At 47.7% G+C, this 24,006-nt stretch overlaps 1 protein-coding gene and 2 long non-coding RNA genes across 4 annotated transcripts; 1 reads left to right on the forward strand and 2 right to left on the reverse strand.

Annotated features, from left to right (window-relative positions):
- The first annotated feature begins 1,486 nt into the window (after positions 1-1,486).
- On the forward strand, positions 1,487-3,424 carry LOC121178231 (cyclic nucleotide-gated cation channel beta-1-like). The gene is made up of 3 exons (XM_041032793.1): positions 1,487-1,501; positions 2,236-2,521; positions 2,614-3,424. Exons 1-3 carry the CDS (start codon positions 1,487-1,489, stop codon positions 3,072-3,074), a joined length of 762 nt encoding a protein of 253 aa, XP_040888727.1. The 3' UTR covers positions 3,075-3,424.
- An 11,162-nt stretch (positions 3,425-14,586) lies between these two features.
- On the reverse strand, positions 14,587-14,995 carry LOC121177633. Of its 2 annotated transcripts, none has more exons than XR_005893303.1 (3): positions 14,911-14,995; positions 14,760-14,825; positions 14,587-14,659 (listed from the first exon to the last, which is right to left on the reverse strand). It is a non-coding gene; the product is annotated as an uncharacterized LOC121177633 (long non-coding RNA). The 2 variants fall into 2 exon arrangements; XR_005893304.1 differs by having other exon boundaries at positions 14,599-14,652.
- Positions 14,996-20,444: 5,449 nt separating this feature from the next.
- LOC121177634 lies at positions 20,445-23,609 on the reverse strand. Its single transcript, XR_005893305.1, has 5 exons — positions 23,530-23,609; positions 22,429-22,473; positions 20,730-20,791; positions 20,602-20,642; positions 20,445-20,502 (listed from the first exon to the last, which is right to left on the reverse strand). It is a non-coding gene; the product is annotated as an uncharacterized LOC121177634 (long non-coding RNA).
- Between the last annotated feature and the right edge of the window lie 397 nt (positions 23,610-24,006).

Raw genomic sequence — 24,006 nt, forward strand, 5'->3', positions numbered from 1 at the left:
CATGGCAAAGCACTAGTGTGGCCACAAATGGAAATATAGAAAGCTAAAGCAGACCATCACCTTGTGAGTAACATATATATGTAACTTGTATGTAGACAGCATAAAGCAGCAAAGGGCTGGTTGAAGGTAAAAGTGAAATGCGCTGATTATTTACTTGGCCCGTCGTCCAGGTCGCTGTATCCATGTTGTGCAGCCCCATGTGGCTGCTTCCTTCATGTCAAGGTGGCAGTTTTGGGGGTGGCGGTGTTTGGATGCAGCCTCACAGGATGCCACTGTTCAGCATCAGCAGTAAGAGCAGTGTCTTCACTGGGAAATGAGGGAAAACAGAGTGAGGACAAATGAGTAAGTCATAGTAAAGAGATGGCTGTACAAAAGGAACGTGTGTGTTTTAAGCGGAGTCAGTGGCGTTGTAAATTATTTCATTGCGTTGTCTGAAAAAGGGATATGTCAAGATAGAGTGTCGTGGTTTAGAAATCTCATGTGTTTATTCAGTGTAGAATGTCCTTAAAGTAAAAGTTCAAATCATGGAAATCATAGTATGTCGTGGTTGAGTGTATTTTAATGCCCTACTAGGGTATGATGTGTGTGAGTGAGTGTTGAAGTGTTGTGTCACTTTGTGCGTGCATGGTATTATGTCGGTTTTGTGGTATGTAGGCCTTACTGTAGTTGGACATGTGTAAGGCAAATCGGAAGCGTTAGTGTAGTATGTTGTGGTAGAATGCATGTGGATGCTGTACTGTACTGTGATGTTTTCCAGTCAGTGGTGATGCTTTACTGCAGTCAGTGAGTAGGCACGCCATATGTATCCTTAGTTGTGCTGAGCTATGATTTTAAGTAATGAATGTTGCAGATTATGTGACGTGAAATGTGTAGCCATACATTTGGAGGCCTTACTGTGGTATGTAGTGGTTTAGTAAAGTGTGATGTCTGAGTGTAGTATGATGTGTCGCCAGCAAGTGTATGCAATGTAGAAGCCTTACTGTAGTCTGACGGTTTGTAGTCTATGTGGAAGCCGTAGTATACTGTGATGTTTTGTGGTCTATGTAGAAGTCGTATGATATGATTGAAGCTTGCCACTGTATGTAGAGGTGTTATGCAACTGGTTGTTGTCAGTCCACTTTGAAGTGTTTGTGTCGTTAGTCGTTTGTGATTCCATGGGCAATGAATTGTATTTTGAGAGCAGTTTCCACAGTCAGAAAGTTGTCGAAGCGCTTTAGAGATTGTCGGAGCGTGACCTCAGAGCCAGCAGTGAAGGCGACGGTGTCCAGGAGAACTCTCAGCAGAAGCGGTAGAGTTGTCACAGTGTTGCTGGAAACAGGAAAGTGTGTAGCGATCCGGTCGTCGCTGTCAATGTCGAGCGGTAAGTGTGTCGGTGTAACAGGCGAGCGGTCATTGCGTGGGTGTGAGGAGAAGGTTTCGGCATATGAGGTCGTCGCTGTCAATGTGCAGCGGTGAAGCAGCGTGTGTTTAGCTAGGGGCTTGAAGCATGCCTGGTAGAGCTGTAAGCGGGTGCAAGTACGAGGGTGAGTGCCATGAGTTTGTAGATGTGTATGTTGAGCTGTAAGTGGTTAGCAGTGAACCCGGTGTGTGTGTGTGCAATAGCGCTAGCTGGAATGAGTTTGCGGTCCTATCAGAGGTCTTAGGGACAAGTCAAAGTGGCAAGGCAATAGGTGTTAGCTGTACACGTGGAGTGGTTAGTGTGGAGCAGTAAGTCCGAAGGTGAGTGCCATAAGTGTGTAGATGTGTACGGGGAGTTGTAGGTGGTGAGTAGTGAATACGGATGGTGTATGCAGTAGCAGTATTGGTATCGTGTGCGCTTTAAGTATGTTGGAGTTATACTTGTGCCATGTGCTCATTGTTGGACTGTGAAAGGTTTATCTTATCTCATTTTATCCTATGTCTTGTCTTATGCTAGAGGTCCTATGGATGAGCAGTGAAGTCAAAGTGGCTAGGCAATAGGTGGTAGCTGGACAGGTGGAGTTGTAAGTGTGTAGGTGTCGGTGCGGTGTGGCGACGGCTTAGGCGGAGCGGCAGAGTAGCGACGAGGCATGGTGGAGTAGTCAGGGGTGAGGTGGGAAGTCAGAGCACAGACGGCTTAGCTTCAAGCACTGTGTAAGCGCAAGTGTTAGCGGCTCAGGTGGCAGTGCACAGGTGTGGCTTGAAGATTGTAGTTGTAACTGCTGAGCGTTCCACACTTGTGGTGTATCGAGTTGTCGACGTGTTCTACCTGTCTAGGGGAGGACGCCAGCGGAGGAGCGAGGGTGTCCCAAGAGTTTGCAGCACGGTGTCTTAGTCAACGTTGTCTTTGTTTCCGTTGTAGGCGCGGCACGTCTCGCTCCCTCTACCTGGCCTGCGCGTCGGAAGGTGTCGGCCAAGGGGGGCCAAGCAGAAGAGGAGGTGCGAGAGAGACGAGGAGAAGGACGACACAGAGCGGCCGACAGGGAGAAGAGGCGACGGAGTGCGGCCGACAGGGAGCAGAGGCGGGCGACAGGGAGAAGAGGAGAGCGAGTGCGGCCGACAGGGAGCAGAGGAGAGGGAGGAGATCGAGTGCGGCCGACCGGGAGAAGAGGAGAGGGAGGAGATCGAGTGCGGCCGACAGGGAGAAGAGGAGAGGGAGAAGAGGAGAGCGAGTGCGGCCGACAGGGAGCAGAGGAGAGGGAGGAGATCGAGTGCGGCCGACAGGGAGAAGAGGAGAGGGAGAAGAGGAGAGCGAGTGCGGCCGACCGGGAGAAGAGGAGAGGGAGGAGATCGAGTGCGGCCGACAGGGAGAAGTGGAGAGCGAGTGCGGCCGACAGGGAGAAGAGGAGAGCGAGTGCGGCCGACCGGGAGAAGAGGAGAGGGAGGAGATCGAGTGCGGCCGACAGGGAGAAGTGGAGATCGAGTGCGGCCGACAGGGAGAAGAGGAGAGCGAGTGCGGGCGACAGGGAGAAGAGGAGAGCGAGTGCGGCCGACAGGGAGAAGAGGAGAGCGAGTGCGGCCGACAGGGAGAAGAGGCGACGATGTGGAGGAGCAGAGGAGGACGGCGGCGTGCATGGCCAACAGTTTGCTGGCGGCGAACCATCAGCGTTGGATGAGAAGGCGAGCTGGAGTAGGGTGCCTACGAGGTCGTGGACTTGTTCTGTGTATGCCAAGAGGCTGTGGGTGGAAATGCATGTGGCTAAGAAAGTGTCGTGTGTATCGGTCTATGTGTCTATGTTTTGGCATGTCTATGTAGAGACATATGTGGAGATGTGTGTACCAATGGATGTATGTCCCAATAAAGACCTGATCTTATATGTGTCTGCGTGTGAAATGATAGAGTGTGTTTGGAATGAGAGAACGAGCCCAGGGTACAAGTGTCACGTTTTATTGGCAAATGGAGTGAACAGTTGTATGTGGACATCAATAAAAGCAGGGGCAACTCCGCAGTGGAGTCATGTTCCGGAACAGAAGCAGTTGTACGTGTGTCTTATTGGCATGTGGAAGCCGACATGTAGCATGACATGAAGACAGCACCCCGTAGGTACTGTAAGGGCCACACGGTGTAGAAATGGATGTGTCCCCTACAAAGGACTGTGTGCCCCCTTCCCCCCACTGTACAGGAAAAAAAATTTCTACGGGAGGCCCAAAAACACTTATATATATATATATATATATATATATATATATATATATATATATATATATTAAAAAAAAAAAAAAAAAAAAAGAGTGTTTTTCAACGTTTTTTGGAGTTTTTGCCAAAGACTAAGTCTTGCTTGAAGACTTAGTCTTTTTTGGAGACTTAGTCTGAAAACCAGACTAAGTCTCCAAAAAAGACTAAGTCTTCAAGCAAGACTTAGTCTTTGGAAACAAGGCTAGCTGCTTCAAGCTAACACGTTAGCTTGAAACACTTAGTCTTATTTTTGAAGACTTAGCCCAAAAACGGCTAAGTCTTCAAAAATAAGACTAAGTGCTTCAAGCTAACGTGTTAGCTTGAAGCAGCTAGTCTTGTTTTAGAGACTTAGCGTTTGAAAAAGGCTAAGTGTTTGAAGCTAACGTCTTAGCTTCAAACACTTAGCCTTTTTCAAAGGCTAAGTCTCGGAGACAAAGCGTTTGAAAAAGGCTAAGTGTTTGAAGCTAACGTCTTAGCTTCAAACACTTAGCCTTTTTCAAAGGCTAAGTCTCGGAGACAAAGCGTTTGAAAAAGGCTAAGTGTTTAAAGCTAACGTCTTAGCTTCAAACACTTAGCCTTTTTCAAAGGCTAAGTCTCGGAGACAAAGCGTTTGAAAAAGGCTAAGTGTTTAAAGCTAACGTCTTAGCTTCAAACACTTAGCCTTTTTCAAAGGCTAAGTCTCGGAGACAAAGCGTTTGAAAAAGACTAAGTGTTTAAAGCTAACGTCTTAGCTTCAAACACTTAGCCTTTTTCAAAGGCTAAGTCTCGGAGACAAAGCGTTTGAAAAAGACTAAGTGTTTGAAGCTAACGTCTTAGCTTCAAACACTTAGCCTTTTTCAAAGGCTAAGTCTCGGAGACAAAGCGTTTGAAAAAGACTAAGTGTTTGAAGCTAACGTCTTAGCTTCAAACACTTAGCCTTTTTCAAAGGCTAAGTCTCGGAGACAAAGCGTTTGAAAAAGACTAAGTGTTTGAAGCTAACGTCTTAGCTTCAAACACTTAGCCTTTTTCAAAGGCTAAGTCTCAGAGACAAAGTGTTTGACAAAGTCTAACTGTTTAAAGCTAACGTCTTAGCTTCAAACAATTAGTCTTTGACAAAGACTAAGTCTCTAAAAAGAGACAAAGTGTTTGAAAAAGTCTAACTGTTTAAAGCTAACGTCTTAGCTTCAAACAATTAGTCTTTGACAAAGACTAAGTCTCTAAAAAGAGACAAAGTGTTTGAAAAAGTCTAAGTGTTTAAAGCTAACGTCTTAGCTTCAAACAATTAGTCTTTCACAAAGACTAAGTCTCGGAGACTATGCGTTTGATTAAGGCTAAGTGTTCAAAGCTAACGTCTCGGCTTCAAACAATTAGTCTCGCTCAAAGGCTAAGTCTCTCAAAAGAGACAAAGTGTTTGAAAAAGTCTAAGTGCTTAAAGCTAACGTCTTAGCTTCAAACAATTAGTCTCCCTCAAAGACTAAGTCTCTAAAAAGAGACAAAGTGTTTGAAAAAGTCTAAGTGTTTAAAGCTAACGTCTTAGCTTCAAACAATTAGTCTTTCACAAAGACTAAGTCTCGGAGACTATGCGTTTGATTAAGGCTAAGTGTTCAAAGCTAACGTCTCGGCTTCAAACAATTAGTCTCGCTCAAAGGCTAAGTCTCTCAAAAGAGACAAAGTGTTTGAAAAAGTCTAAGTGCTTAAAGCTAACGTCTTAGCTTCAAACAATTAGTCTTTCACAAAGACTAAGTCTCTAAAAAGAGACAAAGTGTTTGAAAAAGTCTACGTGTTTAAAGCTAACGTCTTAGCTTCAAACAATTAGTCTTTCACAAAGACTAAGTCTCGGAGACTATGCGTTTGATTAAGGCTAAGTGTTCAAAGCTTACGTCTCGCCTTCAAACAATTAGTCTCGCTCAAAGGCTAAGTCTCTCAAAAGAGACAAAGTGTTTGAAAAAGTCTAAGTGCTTAAAGCTAACGTCTTAGCTTCAAACAATTAGTCTTTGACAAAGACTAAGTCTCGGAGACAAAGTGTTTGAAAAAGTCTAAGTGTTTAAAGCTAACGTCTTAGCTTCAAACAATTAGTCTTTCACAAAGACTAAGTCTCTAAAAAGAGACAAAGTGTTTGAAAAAGTCTAAGTGCTTAAAGCTAACGTCTTAGCTTCAAACACTTAATCTTTGACAAAGACTAAGTCTCGGAGACTATGCGTTTGATTAAGGCTAAGTGTTCAAAGCTAACGTCTCGGCTTCAAACAATTAGTCTCGCTCAAAGGCTAAGTCTCTCAAAAGAGACAAAGTGTTTGAAAAAGTCTAAGTGCTTAAAGCTAACGTCTTAGCTTCAAACAATTAGTCTTTGACAAAGACTAAGTCTCGGAGACTATGCGTTTGATTAAGGCTAAGTGTTCAAAGCTAACGTCTCGGCTTCAAACAATTAGTCTCGCTCAAAGGCTAAGTCTCTAAAAAGAGACAAAGTGTTTGAAAAAGTCTAAGTGCTTAAAGCTAACGTCTCAGCTTCAAACAATTAGTCTCCCTCAAAGGCTAAGTCTCTACACATTCAAACTCAGTGTTTGAAAAAGGCTACGTGCTCAAAGCTAACGTCGCAGCTTCAAACAATTAGTCTCGCTCAAAGGCTAAGTCCCTACAAATTCAGACTAAGCGTTTGAATAAGGCTAACTGTTTAAAGCTAACGTCTCGGCTTCAAACAATTAGACTCGCTCAAAGGCTAAGTCTCTACACATTCAGACTAAGCGTTTGAATAAGGCTACGTGTTCAAAGCTAACGTCTCGGCTTCAAACATTTAGTCTTGCTCAAAGGCTAAGTCTCTACACATTCAGACTCGCTGTTTGAATAAGGCTAAGTGCTCAAAGCTAACATCTCAGCTTCAAACAATTAGTCTTGCTCAAAGGCTAAGTCTCTACACATTCAGACTCGCTATTTGAATAAGGCTAAGTGCTCAAAGCTAACGTCGCAGCTTCAAACTATTAGTCTTGCTCAAAGGCTAAGTCTCTAAGACAAAGCGTTTGAACAAGGCTAATTGCTTAAAGCTAACGTCTCCGCTTTAAGCACTTAGTCTTGCTCAAAGGCTAAGTCTCTACACATTCAGACTCGCTGTTTGAATAAGGCTAAGTGCTCAAAGCTAACATCTCAGCTTCAAACAATTAGTCTTGCTCAAAGGCTACGTCTCTAAGACAAAGCGTTTGAACAAGGCTACATGCTTAAAGCTAACGTCTCCGCTTTAAACACTTAGTCTTGCTCAAAGGCTAAGTCTCTACTCATTCAGACTCAGTGTTTGAATAAGGCTAAGTGTTCAAAGCTAACGTCTCGGCTTCAAACAATTAGTCTTGCTCAAAGGCTAAGTCTCTACACATTCAGACTCGCTGTTTGAATAAGGCTAAGTGCTCAAAGCTCACATCTCAGCTTCAAACAATTAGTCTTGCTCAAAGGCTAAGTCTCTAAGACAAAGTGTTTGAAAAAGGCTACATGCTTAAAGCTAACGTCTCCGCTTTAAACACTTAGTCTTGCTCAAAGGCTAAGTCTTGCTAAATTATACATCGCTGGTTGCTAAAGGCTACAAATAAACAACAACAACACCACGACAACTTTATTGACTCACTCTACAAATCCAGCTGCTCACACACTGCATTGCGTCCGCAATGACAAAAATAACACACAACTCAGCCGCACTGGAACGACAATGACAGTCATTCGTCAGGGGACCTCCTACTGACACCCACGCTCTGCTCCTAACGCCTGCTCCTCTCCATCGGCACCTCGCTCCTGCAAACAAACACAGACAGAGACACACATGATTCTCCTGTCACACCATGCCCCGCATTCATGGCACTTCGCTTCCACAAGCCGCCGCAGCCTCACCTCAGCTCTAGACACATCCGTTAGGCACTACGACAAAACAAAGGAAGACACTGTTAGTGTCCGCCCTGGCCTCGCCGTCGGAATCTCCCCTCGACGCAGCCACACTCAACCGCACCTGCACACAGTCAAGCACACACAGAACAACACTTCAACATACACAGTTAAACAAAATATAGCTACTTTCCTGACATGCTTGAGACCAAAGACTTGGTACTTGCCCCTCTTGGTCTTCTCTGCTGATCGGTCTTCTCTGCTGATCGCCCTCCTCCGTCCTGAAACACACAAACACATGGACACACGACCGATCAAGCTCATGAAGCACCCACACCGCTTCCTCATAGAGCAACAAGACAGCACACCTGAGTTCCGCCCTGGCCTCGCCGTCGAAATCTCCCCTCGACTCAGCCAAACTCAACAGCACCTGCACACAGTCAAGCACACACAGAACAACACTTCAACATAAACACTTAAACAAAATATAGCTACTTTCCTGACATGCTTGAGACCAAAGACTTTGTACTTGCCCCTCTTGGTCTTCTCTGCTGATCGCCCTCCTCCATCCTGAAACACACAAACACATGGACACACGACCGATCAACATCATGCAGCACCGACACCGCTTCCTCATAGAGCAACAAGACAGCACACCTGAGTTCCGCCCTGGCCTCGCCGTCGGAAGCTCCCCTCGACGCAGCCAAACTCAACAGCACCTGCACACAGTCAAGCACACACAGAACAACACTTCAACATAAACACTTAAACAAAATATAGATATTTTCCTGCCATGCTGGAGAACAAAGACTTTGTACTTGCCCCTCTTGGTCTTCTCTGCTGATCGCCCTCCTCCGTCCTGAAACACACAAACACATGGACACACGACCGATCAACATCATGAAGCACCCACACCGCTTCCTCATAGAGCAGCAAGACAGCACACCTGAGCTCCGCCCTGGCCGTAGCCTCGACCCCTCCTCGACAGGGCCGCCGACAGCAGCACCTGCACACACACAAACATAAAGAGAAAACCACCGCTTCGTCACAACCGGCCAATGACATAGACGACAAGAGATCCGAGACACACAGTGCTTCTTTCTTGCCTCACCACACAAACACTCCTCCTCGCCTCTCCTGGTCTCCCTCCTCCATCCTGCAAAACACAAACACATGGACACACAAGACATCAACATCAGCATCAGCATGCTCCGCACCATCGACAGAACTTCCTCCTACAACAGCCAGACCGCATACCTAAAACTCCGCCCAGGCCATCACCTGACACTTAGGTCCCTCCCCAAACAGCCAGAGCCAGCAGCACCTGCACTCAAACACACAAAGAGAGAAACAAACAACAAACACTTTAAACACAAACACCAGAGCTCCACAGCCTCATTCCATTCCATTCCATTGCATGCAAACAAACACACACACACACACACACACACACACACACACACAACCACATGCCTACACAAAAACAACCCCACACGCCGACTAATCAACCTTAACCCCCGACACAAAAAACGACGCAATGGACGACACAACGGACGACGCAACGAACGACGCAACGAACGACGCAAAGACCGACGCGACGCAACGACCGACGCGACGCAACGACCGACGCGACGAACGACGCAACACGACTGCCATCTACGTAAGCACAACTCTGCCCCAAAAAAACACTTAACCAGAAACACACTCCACCCAACTGCACATCTACACTACGACTACACACAACACCATGCTACAAGCTACAACCTACACCCCGCCCGAGCTACACGTCAAACACGACCCAAGCCCCGACTCGAACACACATCACTACCTAACAGCTGGACTCTAAACCACATCTGTCACACCTACACACACAGACAAACCAACAAACAAACAGACTGACAGACACACACACACAAAAGCCAAACAACAGAGAAACAAAAAACAATATGACTATTTTTTTCCCCATGACAAGACTGCTACTAAAAGTGCACTTTAGCCACCATTACCTGCCTCTGGGTCCTCTGGATCTCTGCCTGACAGTCTGGGCCTGAGAGTCTGAGCCTCCAACCTGCACACACAAAAAAAAAAAAAAACCTACATTCCTTTAGACTACTTCTCCTTCACCCCTCTCACATTGAAACTATGTGCAGCAAAGAAAGGCACCTACCCCATTTACACGCTGGACACAGCCTCTCCGAACTTCCCCTCGACTCAGTCGGACTCAGCAGCACCTGCACACAGTCAAGCACACACAAAACAACACTTCAACAGAGACAGTTAAAAAAACAAAAAACAAAAATTAAGAAACACCATTTTCTGACATGCTTGAGACCAATAACTTAGCACTTGCCTCACAAGACACTCAAACCTCCTCAACCCTCTTGGTCTTCCCTGCTCATCGCCCTACTCCACCCTGAAACACACAAACACAAGGACACACGACCAATCAACATCATGAAGCACCAACACCGCTTCTTCATAGAGCTGCAAGACAGCACACCTGAGTTCCGCCCTGGCCTCGCCATCAGAATCTCCCCTCGACTCAGCCATACTCAACAGCACCTGCACACAGTCAAGCACACACACAGAACAACACTTCAACATACACAGTTAAACAAAATATAGTTATGTTTCTGCCATCCTTGAGACCAAAGACTTTGTACTTGCCCCTCTTAGTCTTCTCTGCTGATCACCCTCCTCCGTCCTGAAAAACACAAACACATGGACACACGACCGATCAACATCATGAAGCACCAACACCGCTTCCTCATAGAGCAGCAAGACAGCACACCTGAGTTCCGCCCCGGCCTCGCCGTCGAAAGCTCCCCTCGACTCCGCAGCACCTGCACACATTCAAGCACAAAGAACAACACTTCAACATAGTTAGTTCAAAAAAAAATACATCTATATTTTTCTGCCATGCTTGAGACCAAAAATTTTGTACTTGCCCCTCTTGGTCTTCTCTGCTGATCGCCCTCCTCCGTCCTGAAACACACAAACACATGGACACACGACCGATCAACATCATGAAGCACCCACACCGCTTCCTCATAGAGCAGCTAGACAGCACACCTGAGCTCCGCCCTGGCCTCGCCGTCGGAAGCTCCCCTCGACTCAGCCAAACTCAACAGCACCTGCACACAGTCAAGCACACACAGAACAACACTTCAACATAAACAGTTAAACCAAATATAGATATTTTTCTTACATGCTTGAGACCAATGACTTTGTACTTGCCCCTCTTGGTCTTCTCTGCTGATCGCCCTCCTCCGTCCTGAAAAACACAAACACATGGACACACGACCGATCACCATCATGAAGCACCGACACCGCTTCCTCATAGAGCAGCAAGACAGCACACCTGAGTTCCGCCCTGGCCTCGCCGTCGAAAGCTCCCCTCGACTCCGCAGCACCTGCACACAGCCAAGCACAAAGAACAACACTTCAACATAGTTAGCTCAAACAAAATACATATATATTTTTCTGCCATGCTTGAGACCAATGACTTAGTACTTGCCCCTCTTGGTCTTCTCTGCTGATCGCCCTCCTCCGTCCTGAAAAACACAAACACATGGACACACGACCGATCAACATCATGAAGCACCGACACCGCTTCCTCATAGAGCAGCAAGACAGCACACCTGAGTTCCGCCCCGGCCTCGCCGTCGAAAGCTCCCCTCGACTCCGCAGCACCTGCACACATTCAAGCACAAAGAACAACACTTCAACATAGTTAGTTCAAAAAAAAATACATCTATATTTTTCTGCCATGCTTGAGACCAAAAATTTTGTACTTGCCCCTCTTGGTCTTCTCTGCTGATCGCCCTCCTCCGTCCTGAAACACACAAACACATGGACACACGACCGATCAACATCATGAAGCACCCACACCGCTTCCTCATAGAGCAGCTAGACAGCACACCTGAGCTCCGCCCTGGCCTCGCCGTCGGAAGCTCCCCTCGACTCAGCCAAACTCAACAGCACCTGCACACAGTCAAGCACACACAGAACAACACTTCAACATAAACAGTTAAACAAAATATAGATATTTTTCTTACATGCTTGAGACCAATGACTTTGTACTTGCCCCTCTTGGTCTTCTCTGCTGATCGCCCTCCTCCGTCCTGAAAAACACAAACACATGGACACACGACCGATCAACATCATGAAGCACCGACACCGCTTCCTCATAGAGCAGCAAGACAGCACACCTGAGTTCCGCCCTGGCCTCGCCGTCGAAAGCTCCCCTCGACTCCGCAGCACCTGCACACAGCCAAGCACAAAGAACAACACTTCAACATAGTTAGCTCAAACAAAATACATATATATTTTTCTGCCATGCTTGAGACCAAAGACTTAGTACTTGCCCCTCTTAGTCTTCTCTGCTGATCGCCCTCCTCCGTCCTGAAAAACACAAACACATGGACACACGACCGATCAACATCATGAAGCACCGACACCGCTTCCTCATAGAGCAGCAAGACAGCACACCTGAGTTCCGCCCCGGCCTCGCCGTCGGAATCTCCCCTCGACGCAGCCAAACTCAACAGCACCTGCACACAGTCAAGCACACACAGAACAACACTTCTACATAAACAGTTAAACAAAATATAGCTACTTTCCTGGCATGCTGGAGACCAAAGACTTTGTACTTGCCCCTCTTGGTCTTCTCTGCTGATCGCCCTCCTCCGTCCTGAAAAACACAAACACATGGACACACGACCGATCAACATCATGAAGCACCCACACCGCTTCCTCATAGAGCAGCAAGACAGCACACCTGAGTTCCGCCCCGGCCTCGCCGTCGAAAGCTCCCCTCGACTCCGCAGCACCTGCACACAGTCAAGCACACAGAACAACACTTCAACATAAACAGTTCAAAAAATATATATATATTTTTTTCTGCCATGCTGGAGACCAATGCCTTAGTACTTGCCCCTCTTAGTCTTCTCTGCTGATCGCCCTCCTCCGTCCTGAAAAACACAAACACATGGACACACGACCGATCAACATCATGAAGCACCGGCACCGCTTCCTCATAGAGCAGCAAGACAGCACACCTGAGCTCCGCCCTGGCCGTAGCCTCGACCCCTCCTCGACAGGGCCGCCGACAGCAGCACCTGCACACACACAAACATAAAGAGAAACCCCCCGCTTCGTCACAACCGGCCAATGACATAGACGACAAGAGATCCGAGACACAAAGTGCTTCTTTCTTGCCTCACCACACAAACACTCCTCCTCGCCTCTCCTGGTCTCCCTCCTCCATCCTGCATCCTGCAAAACACAAACACATGGACACACAAGACATCAACATCAGCATGCTCCGCACCATCGACAAAACTTCCTCCTACTACAGCCAGACCGCATACCTAAAACTCCGCCCAGGCCATCACCTGACACTTAGGTCCCTCCCCAAACAGCCAGAGCCAGCAGCACCTGCACTCAAACACACAAAGAGAGAAACAAACAACAAACACTTTAAACACAAACACCAGAGCTCCACAGCCTCATTCCATTGCATGTCCTCTTCCAGCCTGCACTACACAGAAAAACACACAGAACATCAAATACTGCCACACACAAAGTCCAACTCCCATTTCAATACATAGGCTAAACACTACTGACCTTGACTCCGCCCTGGCCGTGGCTGCATCGAGTCCCACTTCTGCAGGCAATGCTACACACTCTCCCAGTCGGCGACAGACAGCAGGGACAAGAGGAAAGAAAGCAGAGATTAATACAGGCAAAGTGTCACACCACTACAACGAGCAAACATAAACATTGAGCTATGTTGTCAGACAGACATTCACTCACCTGATTTCAGACATCGCTCCAGATCGTCTCCCACATCCTGCACAAGACAAACAGACACAACATGAGCATCAAATAAAAACCAGACAATGCTGCAGCTGCAGCAGCAGCAACACTATCACATTCTGCAAGAGGCTTACCTGGACTGCAACTTGAAGTCCTCCATGCCATTCTTCTGCCACATGACTTGAACCAGAACCACACCACCAATAGAAGCCCAGCCAGGAATAACACCTGCTGGACAAACAGACAGACAATCAAACAGACAGACACACACACAGACAGACCATCAAACAGACAGACACACACACAGACACACATACAGACACACAGACAGACAGACAGACAGACACGTGCCACACCGACTCATCGACCTGACCACACGCCACAGCTAAACGCACGTCCGACGTCACGAAGCCACGACAACGCTCTCACGCAAACCGAACACAACCGACGCGCAAACGCACTCGACCGACCACGACACAACACGATACGACACGCCAAAACCCGCACACGCAAACCCACGACTAAAGCCAACGCACAACTCTGTGCCTGCCACAGACGTTGCCACACCACTAAACAACAAACCCAGCCCAGACAAAAACAACACACACAGACAGACACACAGACAGAGAGAGAAGCTCCTCAGGATCAGCTGCTCCAACCTGCTAACGACAAAGACAAAACAACATTAGCCAGACACTCACAACAAAAGCACAAACACTCACAAGACAAGCACTTGAAATGTTGCAAGAGGCTTACCTGGACTGCGCCTTGAACTCCTCCATGCCATGCTGCGACAAGATGACTCGACCCCGGACCACACCGCCAAACGAAACCTGCGCACATACAAACACACACACACACACACACACACACACACAAACGCCTGCCTCATCGACCCTAAACCGACACATCGACCCGAGCCCCGAGCCAAAGAAGCCGAAACCCGCAACCTCGCAAGCCGAAACCCGAAACCCGAAAGCGACGCTTTCACGCAAACCGACCCGCCGCTCACCCACATGCCCACCACACACGCACTACTACACCCGGCCGCACACTTGCTCGGGACGCGCACCACCGCTACGACGACACACAACACCATGCTACACGCTACAGCCCGCACAACCAACACGTCGCGACCTCACGCAATCCCTACTCCGACACGCTACACTACCAAACAGGTGGCCACCAAACCACGCCTAGCACAACTACACCTAACACAGACAGACAAACAAACAGACAGACACACAGAGAGAAAAAACAAACACACACGTGCATGTTTTTATTAGGACAGGAACGCTGCCTGGAGTCGCCCTCGCTCGCCTCCTCTCAATCGGCCCTCCGGATCAGGGCCTCGGCGTCACCTCCTCCGACCTGCAAAGAAGCACAACATTATTTTGGCCTCATTCATCTGCACAAAAACGAGCCCAATGACAGCGCCCTCTTTTCTACCATGTGTACGAAAGGGGCCTACCCGCTCTCCACGCCGTCCACAGCCTGATCCGACTTCTTGCCCCGCTCAGCCGCCGACCGCTACCTGCTGAAAAGATCCACAAACCACAAGATGACATACATGCTTCCATGTAGACACACGGAGCTCGCTTTGGCCAAGTGCATCCACTCACCTGGGCTCTCGTCATCCTCTGCATCACCAGCAGGTGGCGGACTGGAGCTGCACCACGGCCACGGCCTCTCCTCCCCAGGTCACCCTCCTCCATCCTGCAACACACAAACACAAGGACACCCATTAAAATTTAAGCCACGTCGCTCCACACCATCCACAGCAGGTTAGACGCCATACCTGAGCTCCACCCTGGCCACGGCCTCACAGCTGGGTCCCCCACACAGCCAGCGGCAGCAGCACCTACAAACACTCTCTCACACACACACAAAAACACACACACACAAAGAAAGAAAGAGACAGACAGACAGAAAGAGAAAAAGAAACGCATTACCGCAACCGTCGCTTCGACACACATATATCGAGAGACATTTCTTGAGAGATCAAACAAGTTGCTTACTCTCTCGCAGCGGCTCCGCTCGCCCTCACGTTTAGCGCCGCCATCCTGCAAAAAAGGGAGACACAAACAGACAGTCAACACAGAGTTGCAACACCACTCGCCCCAATCCGCCATGTTCGACACGCCATTTTCAAACCTCCGACGAGCTGCTGAACCCACCTGCTGCAGCGACCTCCTTCGCCTCCATGCTGCTCGCCTCCTAAAACACACCACTCTCCACACCCGTCGGGCCACACACACTTGGCCACGACGACGACGACCGCGCAGCCACTTCACCTAGACCCTAGCGCTGGACTCGACTACGCTACCTGTCCACACGGACCCTTCTGTGCGCGCCCTTGTGTGCACGACCGCACGTGCACACCCCATCTTCTCGCACAGACAGGCCCGTGTACTCTTGTTGGACTCTGACCTACTCCAGGAAACTTTCTGCGACTTCAACCACCTTAGCCTAGGTGTGCGAGCGGTGGTCGCTCGCACACCTAGCCCAGGTTTCCCTCGCTGACTACGCTCCGCTGCACGACACCTGCGCTGCAGCGCCACATCCAAGCCACGTTGTACACGTCCGCACGTGCACCCTTCGGCTGGTGGGATTCTCCAACTTTTGGACCCTAAGGTCCACCTGTCCGTCCACACAACCCCCCCGGCCGTTGTGTCCACGTCCGCACGTGCACCCTTCCATGCCTGCTTCGCCCATTGCGGCCGGGGTCAGAACGCTTGCTTACCACACAGCCTGTGTTAAAAGGTACCCCCCTCCTGATACACGACACGGCGTGCCAACACAAAAATATATAGCCGTCCCATTCCCGTCCGCTACTTGCGGGCCCCTGTGCACTCTTGACTAGTCGCACTCCGTCGTGCAATCTAGACTAGTCAGATCAGTCACCTGTCCGTCTGTGCACTCATACCTCTGTGTATGCTTTCCCAACTTGTAGCGGACATACGCCCCGTGTACACGTCCGCACGTGCACACCCTTCCGATGTGTGGGACTACACTGAACTATCGCAAACGGTTAACATTACCTCTTACACTGAGCACCCGTTGCTCTTCTGCGACCAAGGGCCACATGAACAGAAAGCGATAGTTCAGTCTTGCGCAGTGCAGGTGCACTTTAGCGTTAACAGGAACACAGTAGAAAACAACCGTGCCTCCGGCATCTCATTTAACTGTGACGCCGTTGGCAGGAACTACTTCCTCGGCCTCAAGCAGTCATTGGCCAAAGAAGGCGCTCGAAATGAACAAGCGGCGCTGGGCGCTGCTCGCTCACTTCGCTACAACATACTACGGTCTTACTATTACATGATTACAAAGGCATGTTGCCAGGACGGCCACTCACATGCCACTTTTCACATTTAACTGTGAAAAAGTCTTACAGTCCTTCTAAAGGACAGGACTACCACACACCTCCTCTATCGGCTGCTCGCACACATAGACCAGGCTGTAAAGGCGGCCGCACCGTCTGCCCAAATGCGGCTAGCACACAAGTGGGAATAAGATGCGGATCAAGACAGGTGGTCTACGCGGAGGAAAGCCGTTTTAACACAGGCTGCAGCTATACACTGCTAAGCCTACCGGGCACACCGAGCCCAAAACAAAAGCGCGCACATTCACACACACACACACACAGAGACAAACACAACGTTGAGCAGCATGCTATCCTCCATCGAGGTGGCCTCCGGCTCAGCTCCTCGATCCTGCAGAAAACACAACAAACACAGAAAAACAACGCATTGTGGTTACAAACAGAGTCTCCACACAGCTTGGCCACATCCACAAAGAGTCAATGTGCGTCCGCTTACCTCCGACCCGTCCGGGACCCCCGAGGTGCTAGCTACTGGAACGCCGACTTTTTAAACCCGCCAAGCACACCGCTTCCGCCCCCAAACACACCTCCCTGCCCGCCTGCTATTGGCTATTGGCACGTGTGCTCATTGGTGCTTGGCCCCGGATTGGACCACGTGGATTCAAAAATGGGGAGGAGGAGCCTGCAATTAAGGTCACGCTGACCCTCGTGACACAAAGCGGCAGCGACACGCTTTTCACGACCCACACACAACAGCTGATGGGAGGACTTGCACCACCACCGCCAGTGAACACCGCTGTCACTCAAACGCTTCAGACAACCCACAGTTCACATTTTTACACATGCCTTCCCGTGTGTGTGTGTGTGTGTGTGTGTCTGTGACTTGCCCATCACTAAGAATCCACAACCATCTCCTATTCCCTGTTTCTGTTTGTCCCTCCTTATTTCACTCACTCACTCACACACACACACACACACACACACTGAATTCCAAGTAACAAGTACTCACTTTGGAACCTTTTCTTTATTCGTGCCTCATGTTGACGCAGCACACCCAGTTTTTACACTTCAAGCACAATTCAATTTTCATTTCATTTCAATTCAATTCAATTTTATTTATATAGCGCCTTCCACAATCACAATTGTCTCAAAGCGCTTTACAGAGACCCAGAGCCTGACCCCAGAGCAAGCACTTAAGGCGACAGTGGCAGGGAAAACTCCCTTTTCACAGGAAGAAACCTTGAGCAGAACCTGGCTCAGATGGGGGACCCTCCTGCCGATGGCCGGGCTGGGTGAAAGGAGGAAAAGGAGGAAGATAGGACAGCTAGGAATGGAGGAGAGGGGGAGAAAGACATGCAGCATAATACAGACAACGTGGGTCAGTATTTCCATTACAGTTGCTGAACAGTTATTGGATAATGTGTGCTCAGCAGATTAGAATTATGAAACAGAGCACGGAGGCAAAAAGCTGTCATGACCGGTCATTATTTACATTACAGTTGGCAAAGAATATTAATCCAATATTTATCTGTAGCAGAACGGAACATGAAACATGTTAGAAATAGATCATTGTAAACAATAAACAGCAGCAGGTGCGTGGAGCCAGGACCATAGGACATGCAGCTCCGGAGCCAGAGATACCTGCAGTAAGGTACAGAGAAAGAGAGACCAGAGAGAAACAAACACAGGACTATGGGACAGAGAGGACACAGAGTTAATGACATGTCATCAGAATCAGATTTATTGGCCAAGTTTGTACATACAAGTTTGTACATACAAACAAGGAATTTGACTCCGGTTTTTCTTCCTCTCTTGCGGTACAACAACAGAAACAACAACAACAACACACAACCAACAGAACACTAATGGTGCAATGGGACAGTCTGAATGTGGGTAGTGCAATTTGTGCGCAGTAACTCATGGGATGTCCCCCAGCAGCCTAGGCCTATAGCAGCACAGTAAAACTCCTCAAGTTCCATTCAACAGTCTTCATTGGACAATGTGTATGCTCCACCCTTAGGACATATCAGCACATCAGGGAACACTTTATTTCCCGTGAGCAAATATACACCTCAAAACAGACACAAAGCGCCAGCGACACGCTTTTCACGACCCACACACAACAGCTGATGGTAGAACTTTCACCACCACCGCCAGTGAACACCGTTGTCACTCAAACGCTTCAGGCAACCCACAGATCACATTTTTAAACAGGCTAAGTCTCTGAGACTAAGCGTTTGAAAAAAGACTAAGTGTTTAAAGCTAACGTCTTAGCTTTAAACACTTAGCCTTTTTTCAAAGGCTAAGTCTCTGAGACTAAGCGTTTGAAAAAAGACTAAGTGTTTAAAGCTAACGTCTTAGCTTTAAACACTTAGCCTTTTTTCAAAGGCTAAGTCTCTAAAAAGAGACTAAGCGTTTGAAAAAAGACTAAGTGTTTAAAGCTAACGTCACACATTGCATTGGGTCCGCGATGAAACAACAAACAAACACATCATCAACACTGGAGCGACAATGACAGTCGTTCGTCGGACGACCTCCTTCTGACGGCCACGCTCTCCTCCTAGCGGCGGCGACTCCTCTCCATCAGCACCTCGCTCCTGCTCACAAACACAGACAGAAACACACATGATTCTCCTGTCACGCCATCACCCGCATTTACGGCACTTCGCTTCCACATGCAGCCGCGACCTCACCTCAGCTCGAACTCCTCCACAGCCTCCTCCCACTCGATCTCCGCCTCCAGCCTGCAATACACAACAAGAGAAACAGTACAACAACTACTGCCACACGCCAACACCACACTTGCCTCTTCAGCGACTCTGAAAACAAGACATCAGTTAGGCACTACTCACCTTGGCTTCGCCCTGGCCGTGGCTACGTCAACTCCGACTTCGGCAGGGAATCAGCAACAGACGGCAAGAAAAAGACAAAGGAATACACTTTTAAGACAGTCCAAACATCAACACACTACAGAGGGCAAACACAAACATGGGCCAATATTTTCACAAACACTTTCACTCACCTGCTCTCTGACGTCGCCCTACATCGCCTCCCACATCCTGCGCAACACAAACAGACAGACAACACATCAGCATCACTCATACACAAGCCACGGCAGAAACATTCAACAGCACATGCTGCACAACACTTACCTGTGTTGCACCTTGACCTCCTCCATACCATTCCTCAGCATGAACACTGGAACCAAGACCACTCCACCAATAGAAGCCCATCCACTAAGAACCTGCTCAACACACACACACAAACACACACACACACACACACAAAAGCAACACAACAGAGACACAAAAAACAATATGACTTTTTATTATGACAAGACTGCTACTAAACGTGCACTTTAGCCACCTTCACCTGCCTCTGGGTCCTCTGGATCTCAGCCTGGGAGTCTGGACCTCGGAGTCTGGGCCTCCAACCTGCACGCACAAAAAAAAATACAAACAATTAGTTGGGACTACTTCTCCTTCACCCCTCTCACATTGAAACTATGTGCAGCAAAGACACCTACCCGCTTAACACACTGGCCACAGCCTGTCGGAACCTCCCCTCGACTCAGCAGCACCTGCACACAGTCAAGCACACACAAAACAACACTTCAACATAGTCAGTTAAAAAACAAAAACAATACACATACTTTTCTCACACGCTTGAAACCACTGACTTAGTACTTGCCTCACAAGATACTCAAACCTCCTCGCCCCTCTTGGTCTTCCATGCTGATCGCCCTCCTCCATCCTGAAACACAGACACACAACCAATCAACATCATGAAGCACCAACACCACTTCCTCATAGATCTGCAACACCACATACCTGAGCTCCACCCTGGCCTCGCCGTCCAAACCTCCCCTCGACTCAGCCGAACTCAGCAGCACCTGCACACAGTCAAGCACACACAGAACAACACTTCAACATAGACAGTTAAACACAATATAGATATTTTTCTGACATGCTGGAGACCAACGACTTCGTACTTGCCCCTCTTGGTCTTCTCTGCTGATCGCCCTCCTCCATCCTGAAACACACAAACACATGGACACACAGCCAATCAACATCATGAAACACCAACACCGCTTCCTCATAAAACAGCAAGACAGCACACCTGAGTTCCACCATAGCCTCGCCGTCGGAAGCTGCCCTCGACTCAGCCGAACTCAGCAGCACCTGCACACAATCAAGCACACACACAGAACAACACTTCACCATAGACAATTAAACAAAAAAAAAAACAAATTTTTTTTTGACATGCTTGAAACCAATGACTTAGTACTGTGTGGGGGGTGTGGGGGGTGTGGGGGTTATATCGCAATGAAAAAAGAGGCCTTTTGCAAAACAGTGAAACAAAACAAAAAAAAAAGCTAAAAAAAAAAAACCTTTACTCCACTTAACTTTGGCTTAAAAGACTACTTTGGAGCTAAAGTTTTTTTTTATATACAAACTCACTCTTGTTTTACAAAATACTTTAAAGTTGACACCCTTTTAAACAAACTCACTTGGACTGTGCAGACTACTTTGGAGTAGTCTTCTTAAACAAACTAACTTTTCCAAACTACTTTACAAGTACAGCTCTTTTCAACACACTCACTTTTACTTTGAAAACTACTTTCAAATTAAAGCTTTTTCTTCCTTTAAACTAACTTTGGTTTTACAGACAACTTTGGAGCTACAGCTATTTTTTTTTACACACTTTGGTCTTACAAACTACTAAGCTCAAACCCTTTTAAACAAACTACCTTTTAGTTTGAGGACTACTTTAAAATTAAAGCTTTTTTTTCTCCCCCAACTACCTTTGGCTTTGAAGACTAGTTCAGAGCTAAAGCTTTTTTCAAACACACTCACTCTTGTTTTACAAAACACTTGAACACTACAGCTATTTGAAACACACTCACTTTGGCTTTAAAAACTACTTTGGAGCTACAGCTTTTTTTTCTCTCAAACTCACTCTTGTTTGACACACCACTTTACAACTACAGCTATTTGAAACACACTCACTTTGGCTTTGAAGTCTACTTGGGAGCTACAGGGTTTTGTTTTTTGTTTTTTTTTAACCTCACTCTTGTTTGACAAACCACTTTAAAACTACAGCTATTTGAAACACTCTCACTTTGGCTTTGAAGACTACTTGGGAGCTAAAGGGTTCTTTTTCCCTACAAAATCACTCTTGTTTTACAAACTACTTTAAAGCTGACGCCCTTTGAAACAAACTACCTCTGGCTTTGCAGACTACTGTGGAACTGAAGCTCTGAAACAAACTCACTTTAAGTTTGAGGGCTACTTTAAAATTCCAGTTTCTTTTTTTCCAACTCACTTGGGTTTTGAAGACTACCTGGGAGCTAAAGTAGAAGTTTTGTTTTTTTTTTTTTTTACAAACTCACTCTTGTTTTGCAAACCACTTTAAAACTACAGCTATTTTAAAAACACACCCTTTGGCTTTGAAGACTAGTTTGAAGCTGAAGCTTTTTCTTTCTTACAACCTCTAGTTGTAAGACCTCACTACCGTGCCGGCGCTCCCACAGACAGGCAGAGATGGCGCACAGAAATAAGTCCAGATTCACGTCAACACGCTACACTATTGCGGCAATCGTGTAGCATGTTGACGTGCATCTGGACATCTAAGGGATTGGTCATGAAAACTGCATTAGGCGCCACTCCAAAAATAAGCTGACGGTGCCAGGCGTCCCGCACCTCCTCTCCCTCGGGTACAGCCAGCTGCATGTTCATGGTTGCCACGGGAACAGCACCTTTTTGGATCCGGCGTGCAAGCCAGGGGACCAGCTTCACACGCCGGTTACTTTACTTACCCTTTGCCTTCTCTGCTCCTGCGACGAGCTGAGCGTGAGTTGCACCTAAAAAGGAGATACAATCTTTATTTTACTTTTTCCATCACCATTGTAAAAATACAGCCTCTGTTTATTCTATCATCACTTTTAAAGCTTCAAATCAATGGCTACACATGTGTTTCTTTTCCAGCCAAAACCTCATGTGTGGGGTGACAGCTTGAGCAAAACGCCTGAAATGCCACTGTAAAAACTGTGTAACGGGGCTGAAAAAGTCCATTACGGTCTCTCCTCCGAGAGACATGAAACTCTTTGTCTCATTCAAGAGGGTACTTTTGAATTGGCCTGCGTGGCAGTGCAACCAGCTGTCGCGCTGGCAGGAAGCAGCGATTATGGGTTCAAGACGTTACACAGCCTCATTCGGCGGAGGAAGCTACAGTCCCTGCTAGCATCTGTGACAACTGAGATAGGATGAAATATTACTGCCTGTGGGGCCCAGTTAAGATATGCACCTATACAAAGTCATGTTCATATTTCATGACCTGGAATGTCACAGAACAGTCTGCTGGAGTTATTGCTCGAGCCGAGCGAGTATAATGTCACATCTGCCCATTTAGTCACATCAATAAGAAAAGCACCCATAAAAGCTACTTTAAAGTGAACGTGCAATGGCTTGGACTCTCATCTTTTGGGCCATTCTGAACATTGTCCGAAAGAAAAACCAGAGTACAGTACATTAAAGAAAGAGCAACTGATGCTTCCAACCGTCCAGCAGTCCAACACTTCTACAAGATACCTACTCCCTTCCTGACAGCTGATGATGACCACTGAGATCTTGCTGCTGGTGATTTTTAGGTATAGGTGAGCAATTGATGACAAAGGCATAAAGCTCGGAGAATCCTGACAATTGATAAAACATTACCTTTCGTAAAGCCTGTTTTGTAAATCTGACACAAACAATGCGTATGTTTTTAGTGCCTGCAGAGGATCCCATAACCATTACATTCCTTACGGGGCCCCGTAAATAATCTCACTAAACCCCTGCTGGTTTGCTTGTTCATGGTACAACAAGCTAAGGGTTTGCACACTAAAACCTGTGCGGCACCTGTGTATCTGGACATTTACCGGCCTCGCTCCGGGACAGAAGATAGTCAGGCAGAGGTGACTCGTTCCTCCTCAGGCGGGTTTGGACGCAGTGATCGGCTTCCTCGGGGTCCACGTCCACCACTGCTGTGGCTCCGCAGGCCGACGATACAATCTGTAGGGTCTGCCTCTCCAGAGCCTCCTGGATGGACCACAGCATGGCTTCAGCAACTCCTGCCTCCTCCTCCTCCTCCTCACCACCACCATCATCGTCATCAGCTCCATGGACCTGCTCACACACTGCCTCCATCTGAGAGCATCACCTGCAAAGACTGGCTTTTACACTCCATACACAAGATCAAGGTAACATGTGTATACCTGTGCAGGTGACGTGCCTCGATAAAGTGCTCACGTGTGTTGCACTAAATATATGAGCGACGTTAGTTCGGTGTGCACTAAGACTTTGACTGTCAAGTTCGTTTCTCTTCAATCAATACTTGTTCCAAACGACAGAGGCAA

This window comes from Toxotes jaculatrix, chromosome 24, assembly GCF_017976425.1.
Source record: "Toxotes jaculatrix isolate fToxJac2 chromosome 24, fToxJac2.pri, whole genome shotgun sequence".
Taxonomy (NCBI): domain Eukaryota; kingdom Metazoa; phylum Chordata; class Actinopteri; family Toxotidae; genus Toxotes; species Toxotes jaculatrix.

Coding starts and splice junctions, on each gene's coding strand:
- LOC121178231 (XM_041032793.1), top strand. Junction 2,522..2,613: donor AGAGCGAGTGCGGCCGACAG/GGAGCAGAGGAG, acceptor AGAAGAGGAGAG/GGAGAAGAGGAGAGCGAGTG.